Consider the following 14,967-nt stretch of genomic DNA (forward strand, 5'->3'; position numbering starts at 1 on the left):
TCTCAGTTGTTGGTTTGTTTTGACATCTGTTGCTTTGTTGATTGCCACGCCCCAATAGGGCTAGGCAGAACGGTGCTGTTGTTTTCTGTGGTTTCCTTTCTGACTTGGAGTAGTAAATCACACCTTTCTAGAATGTGAGGTTAGTTTAAAAAGGGAGGTATTATCCTGTATCTATTTTTTAAAGGAATTTGACAGACATAGCCTGTATGTTTCTCTTGAATAACAGAGGACCATGACAACAGAGCCACTTTAACACTTTCCAGCAAGGTTAATGAAATTAAATTTTGCTGTCCAGTGAAGGCTTATCTCACTAAGGCTGTGAAGGAGGCTGGGAACAGAGATTACATTGCAACAAATGCAAGTGTTCCTTTCTGTTCTCTGAAGCAATAGCTGCCATCCTACAGACACGTTCCTGGGAGCTTCAAGAAGTTCAGTCATCCATCCTAGGCACTGGCAAAGAGATCTGAAAAGCCACAGTCATATTTGTCAGCTTGGCACTCTGCTGCCTTAAAGTTTGGCTGTGTCTAAAGAGGCCATGCCTGAGCAGACCAGCTAGGAAGTGAAAAAGATGAGTTCTGCAGACTTGGCTGTGCTCTGCAGAGGAGTAAGGGGAGTTGTAGGCGTAGGGGATGGAGGACAAGAGGTACTTGGTATTTTACTATTCATTCCAGAATCTGGAATTCATTGGAGTTCACAGTGTTGTACGGTACTTGCTATATTGATATCTCTGTCAAAGGGATTATTCCCGTTATCAGTGCCAGGGAGGTAAAAACCTTGTCCAGGGTAATCTTGGGGAGATAAAAGAAAATACTAAGAAAGCTTTTACTTGCAACTGAGTTATGAATAGCAGCAGTTGCCCACTCATCCTCATGGCCTGTCACAGGCTAGATGGAGGTATTGATCTCTAGCTGCAGGTTTTTGTCATCTCTCTCATCCTTGTGGCTGCGGGTCACTTGCAGTGGGACTTAAGAAGCGGCAAAGCCCAAATGCAACCCCACTGGCAAACCACCCCTTATTCTCATGTCTACGAATGCAAACAGTAAAATGTTTTTTTCAAGGAGTCAAAAATGAAATCAGTCATATGCTTCGCGTGTGTGCCACAGCTCCATGGCACAATAAAGCCCAAAGGACAGCTTAGAAGTGTTGCAGGATGTCTAATGAAAATCAAGATGGATGGCAACCTCGGACAGACATGGAGGCTGTGTAGTGGTAGAGAAGTGTGTTTGTGTGCTAATCTTTGATACAAAGGGCTGTGGAGAATCATTTTAAAACAATTATTGCTATAATGAGCAACAGTCTTGTACTAATGTTTTCTTCTGTGACTTGTCCTGCCTCCAGCTTAGTGAGACAGAAAAAAACCATGAAATATACCTTTACAACAAAGCATATTGGTTTCCTTGGTCAAGTTTAGCAAAGATTGACCAATGACAGTAAGTACCTCAGCACTCACCTTGAAACCCTAAGGCACCTTATTTTCATGGTGTGTCTCTGAATTCAAAACAACTTAAGCAAAGAGTACACAGTGTGTGTGCTGGTAGGCACAGCTTTTGTGTAATAAATACCAGACATCACTTGGAAATGAATTAACTAGGGTCACTACTCTGACACCACGTGTAAATAACCCAGTCAGACTGTATCTTGCTCTTTCATAGCAGGTAGGGGTTAAACCTGCAATAAGATACTGGAGATCCTGGCCTTTTCTTGGGTTTCTTTTGCTACAATGTGGTTTAACAGGCTACCTGCAAGCTAATCTGCCCTGTCAGGCATTACTTTCTGGTTCACCCTGCTCCCCTTTCTGAAGGAGACAAGGAACAGACGTTCAAGCAGCAGCTGTCTGAGCAGCCTCACTCTTTCACTTGTCTGCCAAATCCAACTCAGAGAGTCTGCTGTGAGGCCTTTAGAGCACCAGCTTTCCTCTCTCCCCACACCATAGAAGGAGAATAAGGCCAGCTCACTTGTTTTGGTACCAAGATCCATCCAATCTCATTCCTTTCCTTCCTTTTTTTTTTTCCCTCCCTTTTTTTTTTTTCAATTTCCTTTTTCTCCATAGCCGCTGGTTTTAGCCCTGTTTCTCCTTCTCTGACACAGCAGCCAACTCGGCCTGATTCAATCCCACCTTCCCTTCTGCCCTATGGCAAAAATCTCTCCAGCACACTTGTGTTTGTGTACCCGGAAAAGAGATACACAAACTTCTGCAGCTGCAAGTACCAGAACATGGGGTTGGAGCCACCTTGCAGGCATGGAGTGGGTGAATGCAGAAAGGAAGAGAAGCAGCTGCTTGCAGAAGTCAGGGGCATCTTTCAGGGCACTCCAGAATCTGACTTTGACCCTCTGACTGCTGCTATGCAGAGGCATTCTAGTTTGCTTCATTGCTAAATTTCAGGTCAGCATCCTTCTGTTTCCACTCCTGTTGTGCTATTTCACAAAAGTGACCTTGACTTCACAAAAGTGTCTGAATTCCCCTGGCCTTGCTGAGAATGAGGGTGTTTGTCCCAAATCAGAGAAGCTTGAAGAGAGAGGAAGTCTCCCTGTTGTTAGGAGGAAGATCCTCTCTCTCAAGGCCTGGCATAAAGCCAGGCTTTTATATTGAGTTCTGTCTTGCAGAATCCTGTGAAAATTGTCAGGGGAAAAAAAAAACCAAAAAACAAAAAAACAAAAAACCAACTTCACATACTCCCTTACTGGCAGCCTTGAGTTTTATATCATTCCAATTTTGTCTTACTCTGTCACAGCTAGGCATCCTGTTCTAACTTGAAAATTTCATTAGTGTCTTAAGCATTTCTCTATCCTGCAGCCTCAGAAGTTGCAGACTTTCCTATCTCTGCTGAGTTCTCGCAATGGCAGACTGAAGATGTGGGCGCCAGGAAACTGGGAAGACAGAATTACAACAGCATATTTGTTCAGTTGTTGAATAAACATTTCAGCAAAGCCTACAATGAGTCATCACATTAAAAGCTATCCTTTGTATCCTCCTTGGGACTGCTTTTATAAAATGAATATAAAAGTCAGACGCAGTTAATTCAAATTATTTTGCAAATTAAGGTCTACGGGCTTTTAAAAGCATACCTACCCCCGTGGGCAGGCAGAAGGAAGTTGCGCTGCCTGTACCGCAGTTGCTAGACGCGTTTTGAGTGCAGAGTCCTGAGTCCCTCATGGGGCTGCTGGGGTAGCACGTGCCCTGTCAAAAGCTGCCGTGTGGGTTCACACTGTGCAGTGTGTGCTGTGCTGCAGCTGGCATGGAAATGGATTTTACCAGTGAGATCATGGTGACTGCCTCAACTTTCCCCATGGACTGGGCTCGAGAAGCACATGTGAGAAGCTTCAGCCTCTATACGTCCTCTGTCCTCGTGTAGAAATAAGCTATCTGAATCTGGCCCATAATCTTTCTCACGTCGAAAAGAAATCTTTGTATTGTATGTGTATATAAGCTTATTTTCTGTGAACACTCAGCCATAAGAATAATCAAAAAATGGATCTTCTAAGTTGATCTGCCTTATGCAGGGAGTAGCTCTGTTTAAAATAGGAAAACATTTTGGTTTTGCTCTTTTGCTTCCTTCACGTGAAATCTTAAGCCTTTCATTTTAGGGAAATAAAAGTTGTTTTAATATTCTGTGTATCTGAGAGGATTAAAAGGACATCTCATGAAAAGGTAGCCTTTCTGGATTCCCTAAATACGTACCATTAAAAAAGGACTAGGTGAACAAATATGATTTAGATGCTCAGGAGCCGATTCCATTGCAAGCCTAAGTGCAGACAGAAGATTCTGCACCGACATAACCTGGCCAGTTCAAAATAGGTATCACAGTGATGTCGTCTTTTCTTAGGTGCACTTGCACTTGTCTTTGCAGGGCAGAAGTGAACAAGTTCATTCTGCCTGTGCTCCAAGAGAAATGTAAGCTCCTTAGCTGGACTGAGCTGGGCTCTGCTTCAGTAGACTAAAATTCCTGCCCATGTGACAGTTTGGATTGTGCCGGTAATGCTTTTGCTTAAAAAATAATCACCAACCCTGTTCCTGACTTTTTGTTGAAGCGGACAGAGTATGTTTTTGTTTTAAATCACCTTGTTTGCCTACAACTGATCTTAAAAAGGCCAATGCAGAGTGTGATTCAGTACCCTAAACATAGGCTATTTTAGACAGCACAGGGCATCTGAGGCATCAGCATGGGAGTGGCACACATGAGGTATTGCCTCTAGTGGACCCATGCCCTTCCAAGGCAGCAGCTGGAGGCCAAATAAGATTTCCTAGGACATCTGAAATGGCACGAGGTATCTCCATTTAAGCAAATGAATCCCATCCTGTGGAATCTTGGACTTAGTCTGCTTGAAATCTGGAAGAATTAGTTTATCCACCACCATAAACGCATGTGCTCTCAGCCTTCTTCAGTTTGTGGAGGGTTCAGGATAGGAATGCGGTTGCCTTTATGTGCTGGGGTTTGCCTTCCACCAGGCACTGCAATGACAGTTTGTATTTCTTTCTGATCCAAAAAGTAATTATTTGTTTTTACTAGTCTACAGAAAGAAATGTCATTTCAATCTGCTCCAGAGAGTGCTGATGATAAACTTCTCATATCTCTTCCCTTTCATGTCTAGGCATTTCTGATAGAAACACCACACATTCTTTTAAGATTTTCAGTACTTATAAACCCTTAGATGTTCAGAGGTTTTGTGTAACTGGAAAGGCTTTTCAGAAACCAGTAGGTGATGTTATTATGCATTGAATTACATAGGAAAAGAGGACCTAGAAGGATCATTGCCTTATAAAAGATGACAAGAATCCCTCATCACCAAAAGATGCATGGGCTGTGGTAGCAATATTGTAATGCTTTATATATGATTTGAAGGAGTTTAATCATCTATAGGAATTATGATTTTTTTTAACCTTTAAATATCAGTGCTTGATATATATCTTGTTCTTGCTTTTTGTCATGTGACATATTCATATGTGATGTGCCTTGAAAGTCAACAGCTTCTCTGATTTCTGTCCTGTGAAAACTAGCATTATTTGCTAGCTTTGACTAACCTCATCAGGTATGGGAAACTGCATTAAGATTCAGACATTTATAAGGAATTTAAGGTTTGAGATGTTCTTAAGGATGAAGGTGTAGGGAGGAAAGTTCAGACAAAAGCAAACAACAGTTCATCAGTCCTACAGGCAAAGGGAAATCTCAGGCAATGGGCAGGGTGTTAGTAGTAATATAAAGCTGGTGATTCCACCTACACTAATAAAAATAAATCAAATGTGTACAAAACCTCTGGCCCACATAAGGAAAAAATTTCCCAGTGATTAATTCCATTAACTAAAAAAACCTCACTAAACTCCACGGCTTTCCTGGCCCAAATAAAAGTGTAATTAGAGAAGAGTGCATGGTGAACATGAAAAAAAAAAAAAAGTGTGTTTTTGTGTTTGTTTCTGACTTTTATTTTGGTAATAACTCCAGTTCCAAAGCTTTTACAAACTTCAGTAGAACTAAGAGCTGAGTTTTTGCTCTAGACCAACACTTACCAGTGAAGAAAGGAATAAAGTGGGCTCATTTCAGTCTTTTTAGCCAATTTCAGAAATGTCTCCTCAACTTAAAATAGTGAAAGTTTTTAGCACTGATGATACATCTGAGGTTAAATGGTCTTTAAATGTACCTCCTAGCTGAAAGATGTGTTTGTATGTGTAAGTGTACTGGCAGGAGAAAAAAAAGAATAGATTTCAGGATATATATTTAAGACTGGACTTCAAAAAATACAACTTACTTTCACTTTGTAAACTTCTTGCAAAAATAAGCAGCAATACAGGCACTGCACTATGTATGACAAGAAGAAATGGCAGGTTCCTATTGATTCAACATGGAATCTCATTAGCTATCAATTGGGACTTCAGTACTGCCAACAAATTGTCCTGGGTTTGGCTGGGATAGAGTTAATTTTCTTCCTAGCAGCTGGTATAGTGTTATGTCTTGGATTCTGTATGAGAATAACATTAATAACACACCGATGTTTTCAGTTGTCTCTAAGTAGCGTTTAGACTAAGTCAAGGATTTTTTCAGCTTCTCATGCCCAGCCAGCAAGAAGGCTGGAGGGGCACAAGAAGTTGGGAGGGGACACAGCCAGGGCAGCTGACCCAAACTGGCCAAAGGAATATTCCGTACCTATGACGTCATGCCCTGTATATAAACTTGGGGGGAGTTGGCCTGGGGGGATCGCTGCTTGGGAACTAACTGGGGGCATTGGTCGGCAAGTGGTGAGTGATTGCATTGTGCATCACTTGTTTTGTATATTCCAATTATTTTATTATTACTGTCATTTTATTATTGTTGTTATTATCATTATTAGTTTCTTCCTTTCTGTTCTAGTAAACTGTTCTTATCTCAACCCATGAGTTTTACCTCTTTCCTTCTGATTCTCTCCCCCTTCCCACTGCGTGAGGGGGAAATGAGTGAGCGGCTGCGTGGTGCTTAGTTGCTGGCTGGGGTTAAACTATATGACACATTTTCTGCTGCCCAAAGTCACCAAACACAGATTAGTCTGGAGTCCATTTATTGTTCCTGCTAGAGGTGATATAAAATAAAAATCAGTTTTAGGTACACAGATTTTTTTTTTTTTTCCCTTCCTTCCTTCAGGCTGTTGAAGAATGCACAGAATGAAGTTCATTTCAGAATCTGGTATCAGAAACTACTGGCTGCTCTCCAATTCTGTGCTGGAAAAACCCTGAACAATGAGTTTTCTAAGGAAGGGAAACTTGTCAGAATTCTGGAAGACATAGCCAAAAAAGTAAAAGCTGCCAGTGACCCAAAAAGAAAGGTTTGTTAAAAATTACCTCCCTTTCCATCTAAGTTTCTTCAGGTAATTTTATTTTTTCTAAAGCGACACTTCTTTCCTATAATGCCCTTTACATAAATAAACCCAAGATTTGACTAAAATTTGTAAAATTTTGTGCTGCTCTGAAAACAAGTAAAACATATGTATTTAATGGGACGACTCTCCTCACTATTATTCTTGAGGTCAGCAGATCTTTTAAGCCATTTAAATTCCTTCTTCAATGGCTTCTCAACCAGACTTGGAGGTAGTTAGAAATAATGGTAACAAAGCTAATTAACATTTTACTGAAAAGAACACTCACATTCAGTGCCTCAACCAAAAACATTTGACTCCTGTAGAGCTGCAGTGTTTCTTGAAAATTTTGCTAAGAGTTGTCCTTGACAGGCTGAACATCCTAATTTCTTAGCAAAGCCAACCAGAGTGGACTGTACTTAATATCTCAAATACAGCATTCAGCAATTAATACTGTACTCATATTTGCAGAGATGCGTTCCTGGCAGTAGAAGACTTGCTGTCATCTTCTCCAGCAGGTGCAGCTTTTATATTGCATAGGTACATTTCCAATTCAAAACTGTTAATTTTCCAAGATAGCTGTTGCTACTTAACCTGATGTGTAAATCTGCTTCTTGCTGAGTTCTCAGTAAGACAGACCAGAAAGCCAAATAAAAATATACCTGCCACTGCTGGTTAACATGAATTCTTTTTGCCTTATTAAGGTTTCAAAGATTTTCAAATGATTTTTCAGAAAACTCTCAGTGTTGCCACCAAGAGCAGCAAACCAAACATGGGAGTAAAAAGACAAAAATATCTGCAAAGAGAAAAATCCATGTAAAGAAAAAGAAATACTAGTGATACATTATACATTACTGATGCATAATTGAGATTTTAGAGATTAATCTGAAGGCTGCAGTTACTGCGATACTGAGAAATTCCCAAACCTTGCAGTTAACACACCTATAGTTAGGCAAGGGAGATCACAGTGTTGAGGCAACAAGCGACAAATTGTGAAGTTGTCCAGCAAGGCAAAAAAGACACGAGACGCAGCAGAGCAGGTGCAAGGCTAAGCCCCTAATGAAGGGTACTGAATCTGAACCTATGTGACAGCATGAACTGGTAGTGCATCTAGGCAGAAAAAGCATGAATGTACAGTAAAATCACAGTTCTTATTTTTAATAACTGCACCTCAGTGTGACCTCATTAGCTGTTATAAGGTTACATGGATGCTACTAGCTCCAGAAATTGTACTGCTTGTTTAAAATACAGAAAGACAGTCAACGGCTTAAAAGCTGCTGTTATGTTCTTTCATGTTGCCATAATGATTCACATGTTGCAGGAGGTGTTAAAGGTGGAACTCAACAGACTTCAGCAGTTCTTCCAGGAGGTAAAGGTTTGTCGGCTTCCCCTGAATCCCGCGCTTGTGGTCCAAGGCATAGAGGCAGACGTAAGTCTAGGTCATGCAATGGATTACGTTTTTAATTTTATTTGGTGGTTTTATTAGTATAAAGGGGGAGAGGGAGTGACTGGCTGCATTGACTGGGAAATAATCTTACTGGTATTAAGCATGAGTCATCTGGTAAACTGACATCTAGCCTAATCCCCTTTGAACTAGGGGCCTTTGTTGGAGGCAGAGGTGAAGAGGACTGGTGGGGTGGGCGTTTCGTGCATGTCTCAGCTTGTGCAGCTGCGACAGCAGAGATGTCAGACTCCGAGCAGCCTGCTCCCGGCTCAGATGCCCTGCCGCGGCCTTGGGATCGGCAAGGGCACCCGGCTTCCCTGAAGCTGAGACCTTGTATACCATCCTGCCCAGGTAGCTTTTGGTGGCAGGTTTTGTTTTCATCTAAGACTCTTCCCCGTCACGTACGGGAGCAGCTAAAGGTCTAGAACTAATTCTCTTTTTGCTGAGGTGACACTAGGCATGTGACGGAGAATTGCTAGTATATTAAATATTCACAGTAAAGTACCTGTGTCTATGAACCCTATTAAAAATGACTTAAAAATAAATGAAACAACAATGCTCTTTAGTGTTACTTGACTTGACTTTGACCACGGTTCTAAGACTCAGTTATTCATTGTTTAGAAATGTTTTCATAAACAATATTATGCCAGGAATAAGCTGTCCCATCTCTGGAGAAGGAAAAGGTATCCAGCAGCAAGAGAAAACAAACCTGAACACCCATGTATATTACCAGTTACAGCTACCTAATTACAGCAATTTGTGCTCTATTTTTGTTCTCTGGCTCATTATCCACAGTGGACCTGATTCTAAGAGGTGCTGATCCCTTCAGTTGCCTTTGACCTGCGATTCTCCAAATAATTGCTCTTCAGCCTTGATCTTGTTGAGAACAGAGGTCTTCCAGCACCCCGCAGGCTTGGGCCAATTGTGTATGATATAAGTCAGAAGAATTTGAAGCCTGCTGCTTCTCACTGCTTTCAGGCTTTTTGGAAATAATGACTAATGGGAAGGTATCTCGCCACACAGTCATGCTATTTATACTGCACCAGCTTGGCTGGACAGATACAAAATGTTTAAATATAAGTATCTGAAGAGAGATTTTTTGTTTTTTCATTTTTCTTGTATCATTATAGGCCATTATCTTGCTATAAATATATGCAGCTTCTTGATTGAACTGTATGTCAGTATAATCATGCAAATTAGAATTTTTAAGTGCTTATAATTACCTAAATTTAATTCATTTTGGTGTCATCTATTGATTTTACTTGTAGCAAGCGCTGCTTCCAGCTCTGTCAGTAATGCATTATCTCACAGCAACCTTTCAAGCACTTACTGAGACATTTCAATTGGCAAAATTCCATAGGGGGTCAGGATTTCATCATCAATAATAGCTATTGCACATCGCAGAGGTACGATGTGGCTAAGACAATATTTGTATGCTTGTACCATGCTTTGAGATGTTTAGATGAAAAGCAAGAGAGAGCTGTGTCTAGTAGTGTTTTTGTTCAAATTAGCCTCCATTGCACTTCAACCGCTAAGGACAGCAGTAGCTCCTGTGGGGTGCTCATTATTTCTAGAAACCAGGCCATTAACTTACCATTGTCTTTGGTTGTTTTTTCGGTGGGTTCCCTCCCCCGCTTTTTTTTAATGATGGTAATAATACCACCCTAACTCACACGGGATTTGCAGTCCTTGCCTCATTAATGCTTTTTTGAAGCCCTTTGAGGTCTTCAGGTGGAAGGAGCTGTAGGGCATGACAAGTCAGAGTTTACATTTAATTAAGATAAATTCCACATAAAATAGATTGTGATTTTCAGAATTTCCTGTATCCTCAGCCAGAGTGAAGTCACCAAAGAAATTATTAGGTTCTTTGCTTCCATAAAGATTGTATGATTAGGCAAATTTTTTTTTCAGAAAATAACAGGACCAAAGGCTTTTCAGTGCTTTACAGATTCTCATTAGATCAGTCTTATGTACTTCATCCACTCATCCCAGCCAAAGTTCATCGTTAATAGGCCTGGGTGAAAATGAAAAACAATTAGTACGGAAAGTATTATCCATTCATACAATCTGATTATTGAGTGAAACAAACTCTCTGGGAAAAAGAATTTCTCATTTTCCTGACCCAATTAAACAGTCAATAATATCAAGAATTATTTATTTTTTTATCAGTGCTACAGAGCAGTATTTAAAGATGGTACTTTTTCGGAGGTATTGTATTAGCCTGATGGTTTATATATGTGACACTGTTGTTCTTCTCTCTCATCTTTTTTTCCCTGAAGTCATGTTCATATTTTACGTCCAATGCTTTTCCATTAAAAATCTCCTTCATCAATGCAAATGCTCCAAGTGGAAACATCAATGTTATTTTTAAGGTATGTTCTTCCTCTAATCCTCAGTTCCTTTTTTATGGAAAATGTTGACTTGAAATTCAACTAATTTATGTTTTAAACCTTGAGCGTGAGAATGTTTGATTTGGCTCTGCTGTTTGCTTTTCCCAATTATTTTTGACACTAGAACTTTTAATGGGATATGTTGAGGCAATGCACTGAAGTATCAACTTTTTGATCGGTAGAGAATCAAACGACTTCTTGCAATTTTTTTTTTTCTCAGTGGAGACAACCAGGCTAAAATATTAATTTTATGTTTTAGATCTAGTTTATTTACGACACTGAAGTCAGAGGGTAAGTCTCAGAGAAGACATAGTTCAGAATGACGGAATCCATTAGCGTTGTCCATATGTCTCTAACAAATCAAAATACTGGAGTGTTAGAGACTGCGTTTGCTACACAGAACTAATTCTGCCCCTATCAGCCAGTGGAGGGGAATGGGCTGAGGAAGAGGGAGGTGGAGGGGACAGTAGAGGAGCTCTGTCTTATTGGAGTTACTTGGAGAAACTGACTCTGAAAATAAACTCCGGTTTGTTTTCCAGTTGTCACCTAGAAAAGCTTCAGAGTTCAGGACAGTGCTGTTTCCATCCACAAAAGTTACTTCTCTTTCAAGAGAGCAAAAGTCTTGCATAAAGTAGATACTGGTTTTGGAGAAGAACACTGAAGTTCATAAAATGGCTGATGTATACAAAATGGTCAGTGTTGCGAAGACATTATTCCTATATCTTTTGCAGTATCATTTTCCAAACCAGAAGTCTAAAAAATTGATTTAAAAAAAAAAAAAAAAAAGATTTCTAGGCTGTCTTGAATTAAATTGACCTTTAGAGCACCTGTGATTCTTGGGAATAGAAGTATGCTTTCCAGGCTTGTTAGGAGGAGGCTAGCAATGTTATGTTTTTCTGAACATATAGAAAACCAGTTCTTACGTTATTTCACCTGAGAATCAATGTTAAATAGACAGGTTCCTACTTACATGAGCAACTTGAGCAAATGGCTGCTCACGGGGCATTTAAACATTTGTGCTTGTTCTACCTAGACAGTGTTTTCCCTGCCCAGTAATGTACAACCAACAACCAACTGTTCAGTTGCTGTAGAAGTATTACAGCTGGCATCACCTTCTCCTGTCAGCAAACCGTTGTGTTAAAGTATCTTTTACTGGTACCATAGTTCCATTGTTTATTCATGATGGACAATGCATACATAAAATGATAAGCACTGATATCATACTAAATTGTCTACTGACTGTTTATGTGAGGGAAGGTAAGTGGAGGGAATAAGATTTTTTGCAGGTTTAGGTACTAAGAATTAATTGGAGTCAAGATTACCTTTAAATGAAAGAGAAATAGATTTGGATTATTTTTTTTAAAGATGAGTTTATGTCTCCTCAAGTACTCATTTCATAGCAGTAAATGTCTGTAGATTGGAACGCTTATATAAAAAGAACATAATAAAAGAATAAAGCACTTAAAAATACCAGTAAAAGTCACATGTATTTTAAATGGGGTGGGTAGAGGGGAAACAAAAAAAAGCAGGGCTTTTGTTTTCACAGGCCATTTACTCAGCCATGGTTGAAAATAATCTTTTCATTACTTCTTGTGGCTACAATTAAAGCCCCATTTCACTAAGATTATTGTTTGACCGACTCCATGGGGAGAGCAGTCAACACTGCATCACTGTTTGAAACTGAATATGAATCATGTCATGGGTAAAATATAAATTCATGATAAAATTCCCCTTCAGCTTGCTGCAAATACCGAGTTGTGAAGCTTAACATTAGACAAACACTGTCATTTGTGAAAAGGTATATAGCATTAGGTAGACTTTAAAATGTAACTAAATTAGGATCCTACCTCCAGATTAAATTTTCAAACTCTAATAACTACATAGGAATAATAAGCAGAAAGGCTGCAGTTAATCAGGGAGCATTTGTTACCATCTCACTGGCTGCCACAACTGTTTCTGTCTATGTGTGCCATCTACTCTGTCCTCTTCCGACACAGAAAGATAAGTAGCAACTTTGAAGAAAAACAAGAGGGATTTACTGTAAAATGAATGTAGCTATTTTGGTTGGGGAAAAGTCCAAATGAAATAAGAAGTTATTTCTGTTTGGTATTGAAGGACAAACCTGGATTTCTTGTGCAATTTTCACAGATAGGCGATGATCTACGTCAAGATATGCTGGTTCTGCAAATTATTCGAGTGATGGACAGTATTTGGCTCCAAGAGGGAATGGATATGCAAATGATAATTTATAGGTGTTTATCTACAGGAAAAGGCCAAGGTCGGTTTTAGATTATAAAAGTTAGCTGTATTACATTATTCATATTTCATGTAAACAACAGTATACAAAAATCCTCTCTTTAACTTTTATTTTCATGGATGTCTTATTTATCTTCCCCCTTAAAGAAAAAAGAAATGCTCAGAATTTCAGTTACTCGAGCCCTGATTGTGTACTTGCCTGCTCCTGAATGTTCATTTTATTTATTCATTCTGCCTCTCCAGAAGAAATATAACCAAACTCATCAAATTTTGTAGCAATTTAGACTAGAATTTTCCAAAAGCCTTAACACCGTCAGCTTGCACCAAATTCTTAAATGTAACTTCACACATCAAAAAGAGGGCTTTGGAGAAAATTGACCATAGCTACTAAAGTTTTAATCCAGTGTGATCCTGCATAGATGCTTAAATGAACCTAGATGCATGTGGCTATAGAAAGTACCTGTAGACAGGTGATGACAGCTTTGAATTGTTGATTTTGAAATATTACTCTTGCGATTTATGCTGCTTAGGGCAGGCCTGACTCATCTGAAAGCTTTATTTCTCTCTTTTATGGTTGTTATAGCAGAGCTGTAGCAGGGATACCAATTGGTTGCTAAAGAAATTTACTGACAGCAGTAAGCTTACTAGTTTTTACTGACTCTTCAAATCTTTTACTGAAAATAATCCTTGCACAAATAGAAGACTGGTGTATCAAGATTACCTGTTGTACAAAAAATATCAAAATAAAAAATTTTTAAAAATCATTGCTTTCTGAGCCACAAAGAGAAAATGAGGGAGGATGAATGATCTGAAGGAACTAGGAGAAAGTATAGGTGAGTTCACACATACGGTGGGTGGTTAAGGTGACCTGAAAAAGACTCCTCCCTTCTTTGTAGAGATGGGAGTCAAAGCTTGAAGGCTTCTGCTTCAAAGGCAAATAATGCAAGAATACTATTTCTGAACATAATGTTCTAGTCTCTCTTATATACTAACACTTAATTTGATTTTTGCCAAGAAAGATAAAAGGATCATCTGCAAATAATATTCTCTGCCTGACAGTTTCTTCCTTTCAGTACCACAGCAGCAGAAAACCTCTGTCTGATAGATTTTGCTCACAAGGTCTTTCCTTATGAACTACAGAAGTGTTAATATAATTGATTTACAGTTAATGATTAAGGATAAGAAGACCAAGTGACATGCCTGTGGTCGTACAGGACGTGCTTAAATAGACTTTTGTACCCAGGTCTTCCAATCCTAGGCTAATGACTTGCTCCATGGGCCACTTTTTCCACACAAGCGAGATAAGAGAGATGATAATTTCATAGTCCTGGGAACACGGAAATCACTTTTCACAGAAATGTGAAAAGCAGATAAAGCACTGCTAGAATGCCACTTTCCAGGCATGGTATAGTAGAGCAGCCTGTCACCAAGTGAAATCGTTAGAGGAAGTCCTTCCTCTAATGCAGAGTTGCAGGATGACGTGCCAGGGGACCACACATGGGGACAGAGACAGAAGGCTGGCAAGCCAGGTCTCGGTTCCAAAAAAGGAATTAAGTGCATGCAGTAGAGACAGAGGAGTCAAGTGAAGCATTGCAAAATGCTTGGCTTCTCTCTGCTTTTCAAAGTCCCAATTTATGTCATATTGGATCAGACTAATTTCTGTACTATCTAGTATCCTTTCTCCCAGCTGTGATCAGCATCACATACTGCAGAAAAATTTGTGTACCATTCTAGAGAATAAACACATATGAAATAACTCAATGTTTCATAGTAAATATCTGATCCTATTTTTTTACAGATTTTTGTTGGTTTTGTAGATATTCTACCCACTTTGAATCTCGTTAAATGGTTGGCCTTGTTGGTACCTTGAGGCAGTTATGTCCACAATATTGTTATTGGTGTTTTTATTTCTCATTCGCAGAACTGCCACTTTTTACTAAGTGTCCTCTGTTTTTTGTTTCCAAAAAGAAAGAAGAAAAATCCTGATCTATATTTTCTATTGCATTCATTATTTCATAAGCTTTTAAGCATACTTTTTTTCTGTATGGAATGATCCAA

General features: G+C 39.4%; 1 protein-coding gene across 1 annotated transcript in view; it reads left to right on the forward strand.

Annotated features, from left to right (window-relative positions):
• PIK3C2G (phosphatidylinositol-4-phosphate 3-kinase catalytic subunit type 2 gamma) overlaps positions 1-14,967 on the forward strand; it is a 210,224-nt gene that overhangs the window by 119,885 nt on the left and 75,372 nt on the right. Inside the window, exons 19-22 of the mRNA XM_030041510.2 lie at positions 6,609-6,789; positions 8,141-8,248; positions 10,543-10,635; positions 12,802-12,931. Coding sequence (XP_029897370.1) covers positions 6,609-6,789; positions 8,141-8,248; positions 10,543-10,635; positions 12,802-12,931 — 512 coding nt within the window. The remainder of the gene's footprint in view (positions 1-6,608; positions 6,790-8,140; positions 8,249-10,542; positions 10,636-12,801; positions 12,932-14,967) is intronic.

Source organism: Aquila chrysaetos, chromosome 17 (assembly GCF_900496995.4).
Source record: "Aquila chrysaetos chrysaetos chromosome 17, bAquChr1.4, whole genome shotgun sequence".
Taxonomy (NCBI): domain Eukaryota; kingdom Metazoa; phylum Chordata; class Aves; order Accipitriformes; family Accipitridae; genus Aquila; species Aquila chrysaetos.